The sequence below is a fragment of the Pelophylax lessonae genome (assembly GCF_965119305.1).
Source record: "Pelophylax lessonae genome assembly, chromosome: 3".
In the NCBI taxonomy this organism is placed as follows: domain Eukaryota; kingdom Metazoa; phylum Chordata; class Amphibia; order Anura; family Ranidae; genus Pelophylax; species Pelophylax lessonae.
The window spans coordinates 594,691,126-594,705,044 of NC_138770.1; the positions used below are offsets into that span (position 1 = coordinate 594,691,126).

General features: G+C 40.0%; 1 protein-coding gene across 2 annotated transcripts in view; it reads left to right on the forward strand.

Moving 5' to 3' along the window:
- The window catches only part of TASP1 (taspase 1), a 499,277-nt gene that overhangs the window by 304,118 nt on the left and 181,240 nt on the right, over window positions 1–13,919 (forward strand). For both annotated transcript variants that reach the window (XM_082249835.1, XM_082249834.1), the window contains exon 9: window positions 236–355. In XM_082249835.1, coding sequence (XP_082105961.1) covers window positions 236–355 — 120 coding nt within the window. The remainder of the gene's footprint in view (window positions 1–235; window positions 356–13,919) is intronic.

A 13,919-nucleotide genomic window follows, 5' to 3' on the forward strand; every position in this document is an offset into this window, starting at 1 on the left:
ATGAGGGTTCTTGAGGTTACAATAATACAGTGTGTGTGTATCTAATAAACTGTTCTATTTATTTTATGCCAATATAAACAATAGAAAAACTATTACGTATGTCTCGTGACCTTCTCAACTGAAATTAAATGCTTACATTTCCTTTCCAGTATTTATAGTAGAATTGGTTTACATTAAAGTCTGCCTCAGTGCCTTGTTAAAATACTTTAACGCAATTGCTGTTATTACTCCACAGGAGAATGACTCAGGAACTCTGGACACTGTTGGAGCAATAGTTGTTGACCAAGATGGAAACGTAGCTGCTGCTGTCTCCAGTGGTGGACTAGCCATGAAACATCCTGGAAGAGTTGGCCAGGTGAATATCCTTTTTATATAGATGTCTCCTCTATTGTTTCTGCTTCAAGGAAAATGTCACCATTGGTTTTTATAGTTCATTTAACCGTCCCCCCCCCTCCCCCCATTTCTTAAAAATATGGAAACAGCAGGGGTTAAATAACGAGGATCTTTTGGTAACTAAGATCTTGTAAATCAGCTATATTATAACAGCCAGTGAAAAGAAAGAAAAAAAAACTTGCAAATGGTTACGACTTCTTGCAACCCTTGGAGTTTTGATTCCACAGACATGCTTGTGATTACACATTGAAACTAAATTGTGCATGATTCCTCATGGCACTGTATTTGTTTGGTTGTTGACCTGTATTTTATGTGTCTGTGGACAACTTTCTATTCATTGAATGAAAATGTATTATGTAAAAAAAAAAAAAACACACAGCAAGTCAAGTCAGTCAGTAAACATCTAATACAATTCAGGCAAAAGCAGTTGTGTTAAGGTCAAACATTTCTCTATGTTTACATGACATGACCTGTTACGGAAAATTCAGTTGTTTTTATTTATTTAAAATGCATCCTATTTTCATGTGATTCAACACTCCGCAACATCATTTTAGTTTATTTGGTTGAGACTACAGTGGGCTTAGATGGGGGTTGTTGCCTAAATACACTAAAATATTTTTTTAAATTGGGGCCATTTAGATGTTGGTGATACTGAGAACTATATATACTGACTGGCAGCCAGCTCCACACAATACATGTCAAGATATAAGATTAAAGCCTATAAGCAAATAGGCTGTTGAAATCACAAATTAATTTCATGCTTTTCTTGCAAAAGAACAGTCAGTATTTAGTCAAAGGCCTTACAACCTGAAAAATGGTAGCTAGAATTCAGCAATAGCCACAAAAATTGTACTTCGCTCAAATTTTCCTTAAAGGGGTTTAGTTATTAAGTGTCACAATTTAAAATTGGCATACATAGAAAAGAAACTGGTGACTTCTTACCCCTCTCACACCACCAGATCACAGCTAGGTTTACTCCCCAGTTGAAGTCTGAAGTGAAACCAACTATTTAGTAGAGACAGTCTCCTAGGTCCCTGCAGTGCTAAGTGGTTCCTTCCTCTGACCTCCATATTATTACAGAGTCCTGCAAGGAGTGGAAGTCAGAGGGGGGAAACCACTAATACTGCAGAGGTGATTGGCACTCCTGTAAGAGATTTTTCCCTTCTGATTTCAGAAGAGGATTTCCCATTAACCGATCGGCATTACCAGAAGGAAAGTTAAGTATTCACTTTCTTTTTTTTCAGGTATGCCTATTTTGAAGTGTGATTATTACCGACATGGTTGCTTTAAAGTGGCTGTAAAACCATTTTTTTCCCACAATATAAAGAATGCAATGGAGTGCACAGAGTGGTCCTTTACCTCCACGTCTGGGGTCCCCTTCTTGTGCTCTCAGCTCCTCTTCTCTGTGTGCCTCCACAGTAAGCCACTTGCTATTGGGGGCACATGTGCAAACGCTCTCCCAAGCCAGTCTGTGTGCATCCATAAACACACAGCACGGCTTGGTCCCACCCTCTTTGATTCCTGTCAACCTTTATTGTTAGGAAGAGAGAGGAAAATAAATTACAGTCTAGTGAGCTGCAGGGTGTATGTGCAAAGTTGAAGAACAGGTTTCCATCCTCCTGTTTCTATGGATATTCCTTTGCTGAGTTGCCAGGTAGAGTGCACCAGCTTCTCTGTCAGAAGGCGAGTATTTTTGATTTTTAAAACGATAGCAAGGGCTAGAAGGGAGCATATTAACTTAAAGCGTTTGTTACCCTAAAAGAAAAAAATGGATCCTGTTCCCTTAAAGCATGTTATACAGCACAGTGCTTGTGCTGTCATTTGGCCCCTTCTATCACATTAAAACCTGACTGATCCTGCCAGTTTCTATCCTCCCCCTGTACACTGACCACAGTGTATCATGGCTGCTGAGCCCTGACACCGTGGTCAGTGTACGTACCTCTGTTATGAGCAGCTCTCCTCTCTGCTTTCCTGTGTCCTCCTCCCCCCTCCCCTCCCTACCTGTCAGCTTTGTGTCAGCCCCCCCTGTAACATGTAACTGGCCATCACTCTCTCTCTCCCCCTTCTCCTCCTGAGTGATGTCCACCAGGGAATCTCGGCCCCACCCCCGCATTTTTGAAACCTATTGGAATCCCTGGATGTGCGGCTAATTCTTTTCCTACCCGCATTTATCAGATGGGGAGAAGAGAGAGCTGGCCAGTCACATGAGCGCGAAGCAGCACACTAAAAAAAGGTATTCACAGCATTTTTTTTTATAAAACGCAGAGACAGAGGCACACAGGCTTAAATAACAAAGAGGATTATCGAAAGTCATACAAGTGGCTTAACAACCACTTTAAGTATTCTATATACAGTGGGTACGGAAAGTATTCAGACCCCCTTAAATTTTTCACTCTTTGTTATATTGCAGCCATTTGCTAAAATCATTTAAGTTCATTCTTCTTCCTCATGAATGTACACATAGCACCACATACTGACAGAAAAACACAGAATTGTTGACATTGTTGCAGATTTATTAAAAAAGAAAAACTGAAATATCACATGGTCCTAAGTATTCAGACCCTTTGCTGTGACACTCATATATTTAACTCAGGTGCTTTCCATTTCTTCTGATCATCCTTGAGATGGTTCTACACCTTCATTTGAGTCCAGCTGTGTTTGATTATACTGATTGGACTTGATTAGGAAAGCCACACACCTGTCTATATAAGACCTTCCAGATCACAATGCATGTCAGAGCAAATGAGAATCATGAGGTCAAAGGAACTGCCTGAAGAGCTCAGAGACAGAATTGTGGCAAGGCACAGATCTGGCCAAGGTTACAAAAAGATTTCTGCTGCACTTAAGGTTCCTAAGAGCACAGTGGCCTCCATAATCCTCAAATGGAAGACGTTTGGGACGACCAGAACCCTTCCTAGGGCTGGCCGTCCGGCCAAACTGAGCTATCGGGGGAGAAGAGCCTTGGTGAGAGAGGTAAAGAAGAACCCAAAGATCACTGTGGCTGAGCTCCAGAGATGCAGTCAGGAGATGGGAGAAAGTTGTAGAAAGTCAACCATCACTGCAGCCCTTCACCAGTCGGGGCTTTATGGCAGAGTGGCCCGACGGAAGCCTCTCCTCAGTGTAAGACACATGAAAGCCCGCATGGAGTTTGCTAAAAAACACCTGAAGGACTCCAAGATGGTGAGAAATAAGATTCTCTGGTCTGATGAGACCAAAATAGAACTTTTTGGCCTTAATTCTAAGCGGTATGTGTGGAGAAAACCAGGCACTGCTCATCACCTGTCCAATACAGTCCCAAAAGTGAAGCATGGTGGTGGCAGCATCATGCTGTGGGGGTGTTTTTCAGCTGCAGGGACAGGACGACTGGTTGCAATTGAGGGAAAGATGAATGCGGCCAAGTACAGGGATATCCTGGACAAAAACCTTCTCCAGAGTGCTCTGGACCTCAGACTGGGCCGAAGGTTTACCTTCCAACAAGACAATGACCCTAAGCACACAGCTAAAATAACGAAGGAGTGGCTTCACAACAACTCCGTGACTGTTCTTGAATGGCCCAGCCAGAGCCCTGACTTAAACCCAATTGAGCATCTCTGGAGAGACCTAAAAATGGCTGTCCACCAACGTTTACCATCCAACCTGACAGAACTGGAGAGGATCTGCAAGGAGGAATGGCAGAGGATCCCCAAATCCAGGTGTGAAAGACTTGTTGCATCTTTCCCAAAAAGACTCCTGGCTGTATTAGATCAAAAGGGGGCTTCTACTAAATACTGAGCAAAGGGTCTGAATACTTAGGACCATGTGATATTTCAGTTTTTCTTTTTTAATAAATCTGCAACAATGTCAACAATTCTGTGTTTTTCTGTCAGTATGGGGTGCTATGTGTACATTCATGAGGAAGAAAAATGAACTTAAATGATTTTAGCAAATGGCTGCAATATAACAAAGAGTGAAAAATTTAAGGGGGTCTGAATACTTTCCGTACCCACTGTAAGTAAAAGGCTCCAAATTTGATGAAAATGTATTTGCAAAAACATCAACCAGTAATAAAAAATAAAATAGTAATGAATAGTGAAACTCAAACCGTAATAGTGTAAACTTTTTTAATTGGTATAATACAGAAAAGTTATAAGCAACAATCCATAGTAACCGAGTGCTAGCTTGTATATACCCCTTCATTGCCACACCTTTTCTCAGCTTTCAGTGCTGTAATCCTCTTGTCAATTACTCGTCATGTAACACTGTACCCAAATCAATTTTATGTCAATTTTTGGGAAGTAACTTTTTTGTAGTAGCTGGTTATGTCTGTTTGGTTTTTTTTTTACCCTATAATGGGAAAAAGACATATCATTTTGAAAAACACATGATGTCCTACAGCTTATTATTTCTTGGTGGCCTAACATGCACCTAAAATTGTTTAGGTTTAGGACCCCTCCTTCGTTTGGGGTCAGTGGGAGCAGTGTTTTTCAATTTTAATCTTTTTTTATTAAAGGCATCATTAATAAACAAACATACATTGTCTACAATACAATAATAAAGAGAACATTGTAGTCACATCTTATTATCCTAAAAAGAAACCTGTTGATGCCTTCACCTATTTTATCCCTCATTTACCACAAAACAAACCAATAACAAAACAAAACAAAAAAAAATTGTTCCTTCCCTTCCCCTCCCTCCCACCTTCCTCTCATCCAATGGCACCAATTTTTTCCCCCATAGGGTCAATACTCCATAAGAGCTTTTCCTTCTTCCGAGAGAATAAATAGATTCCAGGCTTCCCAGGTTTGCTTATATTTTTCCCTATTCTGTCTAGAGGTGAAAATTAAATCTTCCAACTTATTTATTTCCTCGACCTTCATTACCCAATCTTTTGCCATAGGTGCTGACTCTTTCTTCCACTTTCTCGGAATACATACTCTTGCTGCATTTAATAAATGATTTACTATCAAGCTCTTATATTTTTTGGTTGAAGTTTCCAACAGTTGTAGAAGAAAGAAAGCAGGGTCTATTGTAATCTCTATTTCAGTATATTTTTGTGTCACTCTTTTGACCTCTTCCCAGTAATGCCTTATCTTAGGACATGTCCAGAATATATGAATTAAAGTGCCCTGCTCTGTCCAACAGCGCCAACACCTATCCGATACTGTAGGGTAGACCTTATTTAATCTATCTGGAGTATAATACCAGCTTGTCAGTATTTTGTAATTAGTCTCTTGGATCTTAATACCTATTGAAGTATTAAAAACTTGTTCTATTATCTTATGGTGCTGTATAGGAGAGAGAGAACACCCAGTTCCCTTTCCCATTTATCAAACCTAATTGAGCTCAGTTGATCCAGAGGTGTAATTAATAAGTTGTACATTTTGGACAAAATATGGGTTATGTCACCTGGGTCTGAACAATATTTTTCGAAAAGAGTCAAGTGTCTGTCAAAGTCTTGGGGGTTGGGGATAGAGTGCAAGAAATGATGTAACTGTATCGCATTCCAAAATGGTAGCCTATATCTACCCTCCCTGTCCATCAACTGTTCTATCGTGGGCCATTTTTTCCCCACCAGAAAGTGTAAAGCTTGAAACACACCATTATCCTGTAAGAATATTTAATAATATCTCGCTGTGCCTCCATTATGTCAGAATATTTATACTGCTCTGAATATAACAGTGTCTATTTATGTCAATAAGCAAAGATCTGTGAGGAAGGAGAATCTCCACTTATTTCCACAAATCAATATGTAGTGAATTATTTTTAATTAATTTCTTTTTAAAAGCATATACCAATCTTAGTGAGTACAGTCTACAGTATGGAATATATAAAAATATTTATTCACAAGACATGTATTCACAATATATGATCAAACAGGAAGTGACACAAAAAGATAACTCTGCATAAAATACAAACTTCAAACAATCAATGCAATGTGATATTTAGCTCAATAATGAAAGTGAGAGTGAAAGCAAGATTACCATTTCTCCAGGTATAGCATAAACCATAGCCAAATATTCTATATAAACAGACCACAATTGTCTGCGAATTGCATAGCCGAAAGTCACTTCACTGCAGATGGAGCAAGAATAAGCCATGCAAAACGGAAGACTAAATCCGCAATAATGTGCTAAATCTGATATTAATAAAAATGTATAAAAACAAAAATCAGCTTTTTAGAGAAAAATCTACTATGGTTTATACGGCTGGGGTTGTAATCTTATTACCCTTAAATATGCAATATAAAACATAAAAGGAAGGAAATAAACCATATTGAATAAAATAAAATAACACAGCAAAGTTATATTTACCACACTTAAGATGGCTGCTTGCTTCAAATGGTCTTTACCAGAGTCCTAAGATGGATGCCTTTCTTAAGATGGTGGTCAGTGAGGGCGGAGTTTCGTTTGGCGTCCCTCAAAGTTTCAGAAGAATGATGGAGCAAGATGGAGTATGTCTGGATGAGTCTATAAATGGATGTAGTAGTGTGTATGTTGCAAGTGTAAGGTGTGTTGTGCAATGTAATGTGTCCTCTCTCATATCTGGGTTCTTCTTTTATATGGTATGAACAAAGGACTATTAAAATTACCATAAGTTAAAACCAGAGGGAGGAAAAATTATCCCCATTGGTTGGGATATTCTATCCATTAACTGGTGAGGTCATAGTCACACCTCTCCTAATAACCCAATATTTTGTATAATAAGGTTAAAGGATGATTTCTCTATATTTAAGATTAATCATAAAAGCAATATAAAAACTTGTCCATACTCTCAGTACTTACATAAATGTCCATCTAATCTCCATCATTCACCCTGGCAAGTAATGCCATTTCAATAATTATATTTTTAATACAATATATATATTTATATTGGAAATATCTAAGTTATCTCAAGACTGCATTTAGTATTTCATCCAAAGAGGGCAGTATTGTACCGTTCATTAGATTTTGTATTTAGACTAATTAGAACATATTCTTACCTGATGATCTTTGACCTGTCTGGCCAGTGAAGATCCATTAATTATTTGACCATGCCATAGGCTGTCAGACATTTAGGCTAGGATTGGAAGATCTATCGTGTCTGGCTTGTAGTATTTATGATACCTTAAACACTTAAACACAAAGTTCTCTGAAATGAGCTAATTAGTTACACTTATACATGTCCTTACATTTAAGAGAAATGTATTCTAACATTTATATATACATATATATACACACATACATATATATATATATATATATATATATATATATATATATATATATATATATATATATAATATATATATAAAACATCACATACACATTCCACCACATCAACAATAGAATAAGACTTAATTGTCGATATACAGTTTACACATAATATAAGGTATCTTTAACATTTATATTTTAAATGTCTGATGAAGAACACTGAGCCATTGTCTATTGTTGCAATACTTACAGACAGGCTGACACTACCATTATGTCTTATCTGATAGAGATGTCAATGTATCACCTTATTTATGACAAAAGGGATACAAAGACCTCTGTTGAAATTATAAGACCCTATTGTAAGAGAAATTTTGTTTAACAAGTACATATGAACTTTCATTCACCTTCAAACAAGAGGGAAGCTATGCTGTTCACAATCTATATAAGACTGAATATACATGGCTTTTTAAATCCAATTATTTTTTACTATTTAATCCCCAATAATCCCGACAATCCCGCATATCTCCAAAAGGATGTGCATCTAGGTCTACAGGAAAACTCGGATTCCCTAAAATAGGGAATAAGGGAGATATATCCATTTGGCCCAGAATCCAAGGGCCGCTCCCTGAAACTATTTTTAGAGTATTACCTATCAAAGGATGAGTCCTCAACTTTGATGGCAGAATACTAAAGCACCAAGCGGCCCTTTTTAGTTGTATTTCCATTTGAGCTTGTTCCAGCTGTACCCATAGCTTACCCTCTTTATGTTTACACCAATCGATCTGTCTACAAAAATGTGAAGCTTGATAGTATTTGTGTACATCTGGTAAAGCTACACCTCCAAATTTTTTTGGCAGGGACAGAATTTTACGTGATAATCTAGGTTTCTTTTTAGCCCAAACAAAATTAATAAACCGTGTATTGATCTGTCTAAAATATTTAACTGGAATCTTGATTGGTAATGTTTGTATCAAATACAAAATTTTCGGTAGTATTGTCATTTTTAGTAAGTTACATCTACCAAACCAAAAATGCATCCCTGTATTCCATTTTTCCAATAAATTCTTAATTGTATTAAAAAGAATGGGGAAATTATTCTCGTATACCTGTTTTACTTCTTTTGGCATGGATGTACCCAGATATTTTATAACCTTCTCTGACCATTTAAACTTAAAATTTTGTTTCAAATTTTGTAGAGTAGACCGAGGAACATTAATACCCATTGCCTCCGATTTATCAAAATTTTATGTTCACATTAGATAAAAATTTATATTGTTCAAATACCTTCACTAAATTTGGTAAAGATATTTCAGGTTTAGTAATCGAGAACATCAAGTCATCTGCATATGCAGTTACCTTGTAGTGTCCAGCTCCACACTGTACCCCCATAATATCTGGATTTTTTCTTATCCTACAAAGAAAAGGTTCCAAAGCGATTATAAACAGAAGAGGGGACATCCCTGTCTCGTTCCATTCATAATAGTGGGAGCAGTGTTAATCACATTAAGGATTGGCAAAGGAGGGCAGTGCATGGGTGGCAGACGAGAATTCTCAAATGTAAAAACTGGTGTTTTTTTTTTTTTTAATTAAACCGATGACTGCTTGTGTTTAGTCTTGTGATTGGCCATTACAGAAGACACAGAGCACCTCTGATTTGCTTTATGCATTTTTTCCTGTTTTTTTCTTTTTGTTTTTGGCAGCTCGACTACAGGCAATCAGAGGGCACATTGGTCCCCTTGTGCATTTTCTGCAGTGCTATTTGTAAATTGTGCAGAAGAAAATGGAGTCCACCTTAACCAGACAAATAAAAATCAAATAATTGCAGTCAGTGCACTGAATTATGATTTTGTAAGGTTGCTGTAATTTTAGATTGGCTAGTACTGTAAAACTGCTGATTTTGCCCTTGTAGAAACGCCATCCCAAACATGGCTTTTGCTCTGTCATTTGATGGCTCACAAGGTTGTGCTGGGAGCTCCTGCAGAAGTGGGTGATGTAGCGGTGAGAAAAAAGATTCAGCAGCTTGAAATGAGAATTATCTGACACACCTGGAAGTGTCTGATTCTTTTTTGTTTTGAAAGGTGTGTATTTATAAATTTTCAAGAACAATACATAACAACGGTACACGCAATGTCAGTAAAACAGAGCAGGGAATAAACAACAAACCAATGGAAAGCATTGCAGCATAGACAACTCAAAACAGGCCAACGGGCCTAGGAGGAAGAAAAGGACAGGGGGGGGGACCTCAAGACAGAATTGCTTGGAAGCCGAACGGCAACATAGGGGCACACCTAGCAGGACACCTTAAGTGGTCCCCACCCTAAGGTGGACAGGGGGACAACCAGACAAGACGTCCAACACAAACAAGGACACTCACACACTCACCAACTCGCACATACACACACACACACACACACACACACACACACACACACACACACACACACCTTCCCCTACCCTCAACCATCCATCCCCTCAGAGGGGAGCAGGTATTATGCTACATGCTAGTCAGATAATCCTCAATTCATACAAGACCTCCATGGTCTCATTCAGCAGACAAGCTGGAAAGTAGAGGGGTATCTGCCCAGAACAAATCCTCTACATCAAGCCAAGGTTGCCAAACTTTAGAAAACTTGCCAGGACACCCTCTACTCTTATAGATCAGTTTATAGAGTGGTACATCTCCACACACTAAAACATATAACTGCTGTACGGTAGGCGGTTCAACACTTTTCCAATGTAACAAGATAAGTTTCCTAGCATAGAACAGTAGTATGCGGATCAGGGTCCGGGGACGTACACGGGGAATGAAATCATTCAACACGCCCAAGAGGCCTACCTCCGGCGTATGTGGGACCAACCGGTGTAATTTATCATTAAAAAATGCGAAAATAGACGTCCAGTAACCTTTAATATGGGGGCAGGACCAAAACATGTGGAGGAGGTCTGCTGCAGGACAACCACATCTAGGACAGGCGGCTCCCGGGGCAACACCCATACGGACTACTTTTTGAGGCGTGTAGTGCAAACGGTGAATGAATTTGAACTGTATGAGTCTGTGGTTAGAACTAATAAGGTCCTGGAAACACACCTCAGAGGCCTCATCCCACACCTCCTCAGACGGAAGTGTCTGATTCTAACTACGCCGGTAATTGGGAATATGAAAAGGGCTTGCTGAAGAGAGAAATATTAGTAAATACAATTCAACATTTTACTATAAACTGCTCAAATGAAAGTGTGGTGGCACAGTTTCTTTAGGGCTCTGTTCACACCTCAGCAATCCAGATCGCTGGTGGAATAGCCGTGATTAGACAAAACGGATCTGAGGAGTTCATTAAGGAGGTAGCAGAAGGCCAGTTAGAAAGTAGGATACCTGATGATGGCCAGACCACTGGGTTTTTTAAAAATAATTTCCGGATTAAATGAAATAAAAAAAAAAAAAAAACACTTAATTTCTGTTATAATTTTTTGTAAATAAGTAATTTTTCTTCTTTACTGAGGTGCGGTGATGAGGCTGCATCGTAGGGCACTGAGCAGGCTGCAGTGTTGGGAACTGATGAGGCTGCTTTGTTGGGCACAGATGAGGCTGCAGTGATGGGCACTGATAGGTGGCACTGGTGGTCACTGATTTGCTGCACTGATGGGCACTAATTGTCACTAATAGGGCTGCACTGATAATCAGTTCCCTGATTATCATCGTAAATGTACCGTCACAGGATAGCTGGTTATCTGCTTTCTTTTGCTCACACTTTGACAGCGCTGAGGAAAAGAATTGTCGATAACTCGTATTTGTTTACATGTAATCTGCTGTGATTGGACACAGCTGATCACATTGTAAAGGATCACTGTGATTTGGTCATTTACCCTGATCTTTGATCATCTGTGTCCGAAGGGCACAGCGATCACAGTGCGCACCCTGGTGTTTTAGGACACCCTCCCAGAACTGGTCAACCACGCTGTAGCCATCTTTCAGTTATAGCACTGTCAGCAAGTAGGAGGCGGATATGGGTGGCTGACAAAAGCCCAGACACCAGCATGCAATATCTAGTCACCATGGCAACTAGGGGCCTGGGATTTTTCGAGCCCTAAACGTTACCACATAGCTACTCTGTATGTAGCAATATTTCCAGGCATTGGGCCTGATGTGGGTCTGCCATTGTTACCGGAAACACTTCCAACACATTTAAGTTGAAAACCCAAGTGTGAGAACTGAGACAATGACCATTCTGGCATCTTTGGTTTGTGTTTATTTTATAATGGGGATGGGAGAAGGAATGACTGGGATACTCCTCTGGCTTGACTAGGTTTAACTGGGACACTTTGTAGAAAAATGCCTATTAGCGCTTTCTTGATGCCAGCTGAATGCTGACCAACGCTTCCTGGTGCTTTAAATACTGTTCTGCCAAAAGTGCTGAGACTTTGATTTTAACTCCTTGGTTAACTCAGAAGATCCAGGACTGTAATCATCCTTGACTCTTGACACTCTGTCTAGCTCAAATGTCCTGTGTATGACTCCCTCCAGCCCTTCACTGACTGAGGTAGCTCCTTGTAACTGCTTGTACTGCTGCAACACTGCACACTTGACTCTTCAGGGCCCAACCGCTGGCGGCCCCTCTACACTTCCAGGGTCCTCTCACTAGGCAGCCCTCTTAACACTTAAGGGTCCCTTCACTAGGCAACCCCCCTTGACACTTCAGGGTCCTTTCACTAGGCAACCCCCTTGACACTTGCAGGCTCCAGGATCCCTGGAACCTTCACCGGAATGGTCCCCTCTACACTAGGCAGACCCCTGGGGCAATTCACAGTACTCACGACCTTGGAAGACAGTCCTGGAACTGAACCCCTCTTTCTCCACTGGTCCTCGGCACACTGGATCCTCTCTGCAGCTCAGCTCTCCCTTCTGGATTCTCAGGCAAGCACCCAAGACACCCGATCTGACAGGAGGAGAGACAGCCGTACTCTCCCTCCTGGGACTCTGCTTCCCACCAAAGACGCTGCGTCATGTGTTCCCTTCAAACTTATACCCATTCCCAGAATCCTCTGTGGCAGAATCTGCCTTCTGGGGTAGATACAGGCCTGAATGGGCCACTGCTTGGGTTTCCTCCACTGCCCAATTAGAATCCTCTCATGGAGCCAGTGGGGAGACTCCCCTCTCAGCAGCCACACCTGGGAGACATGACAGTCTAGCTGAAAATCGTAGCCCTGCTGTTCGACAGCCAGAGCCCATTATGCTTTTACCTAGCACCTACCTTTGTAGGGTGCTACATGTACAAACAGGTGTCTGAATCTGCTCTGTCCTTTTCTCTATTATTTCCAAGTGCAGTCTGGGATACAGGAACATCCACTACCTCTCCAGCAGCACCCATCTAACACTTTATAAATGCTTCGCTAACATGCCATAAATGCTATAGGGTGCCGTTAAGTTGCGGTTACATAGGATTACTATTGAAATCAATGGAGGCAGCTGACAAGTTTTGATGCCTCATGAAAGCAACATGCTTAATTTTTAGCACAACGCAATCTTGCCAATCCTGTGTGTACAGCACTGTGTGGTGCCCATTGTAATATTTATGGCAGGTGAGTGCTGGAGGCACAGAGCATACTGACAGTCAACGCTCTGTGCTCAGAACAGACCTGAGAATTAAATGATTAGCGCTCTTTAAACACTCAGTTGTCAGTGAAGAGCCGTTGGACAGGTCTACTCAGGTTAGTATGAATGAGGTTTTTTTTTTTTTTTAATCCCCCACCTCTTTTAAAATGTTAAGTTGTTTGCTCTTGTTTTAAATTTAATTCATACTCTCTTGGGAATGTTACTGTTACTCATGATTAAAAATGTTATGTCTTAAGTAATAAGCAATGTCAAGGATGACATGAGTGTAGGACAGCCTGTACTTAATGTCCTGTGTAGTGAAATCTGATGATCTGTGTACAAAACTCCCTCTTGTGGCTCAATATGTTTCTGTGCAATGCAACTTCAGCAAAATCTTGTTGTGGAGCTGTTACCTGTTTTGAGGTGCTCCTACACACTGAAATGATTATGTGCATTTGTAACAACAGCAGAATTACACAGGAAAAGGCTGGTGATAAATAAGAACCAACAAAATCCGTAATATTTAAAATGAAACCTAAAATTTAATTAGAACATGCAACTGTTTGCCCATGGTTTTCAAATTTTTAGCCAAACCTTAAACTTAAATTAATCTTAAACCCCCAAAAAATGTGTAAATTAGAATTTAAATCAACTAGCAGGCACATCTAGATGTCCACCTACCACCTCTGCTGCACTTTAGAATGTCTTGGGGTCCCCAAAACCTGTAGTACAGTGGACCCAGCATCATGCATATTTTTTTTCATGTGTAG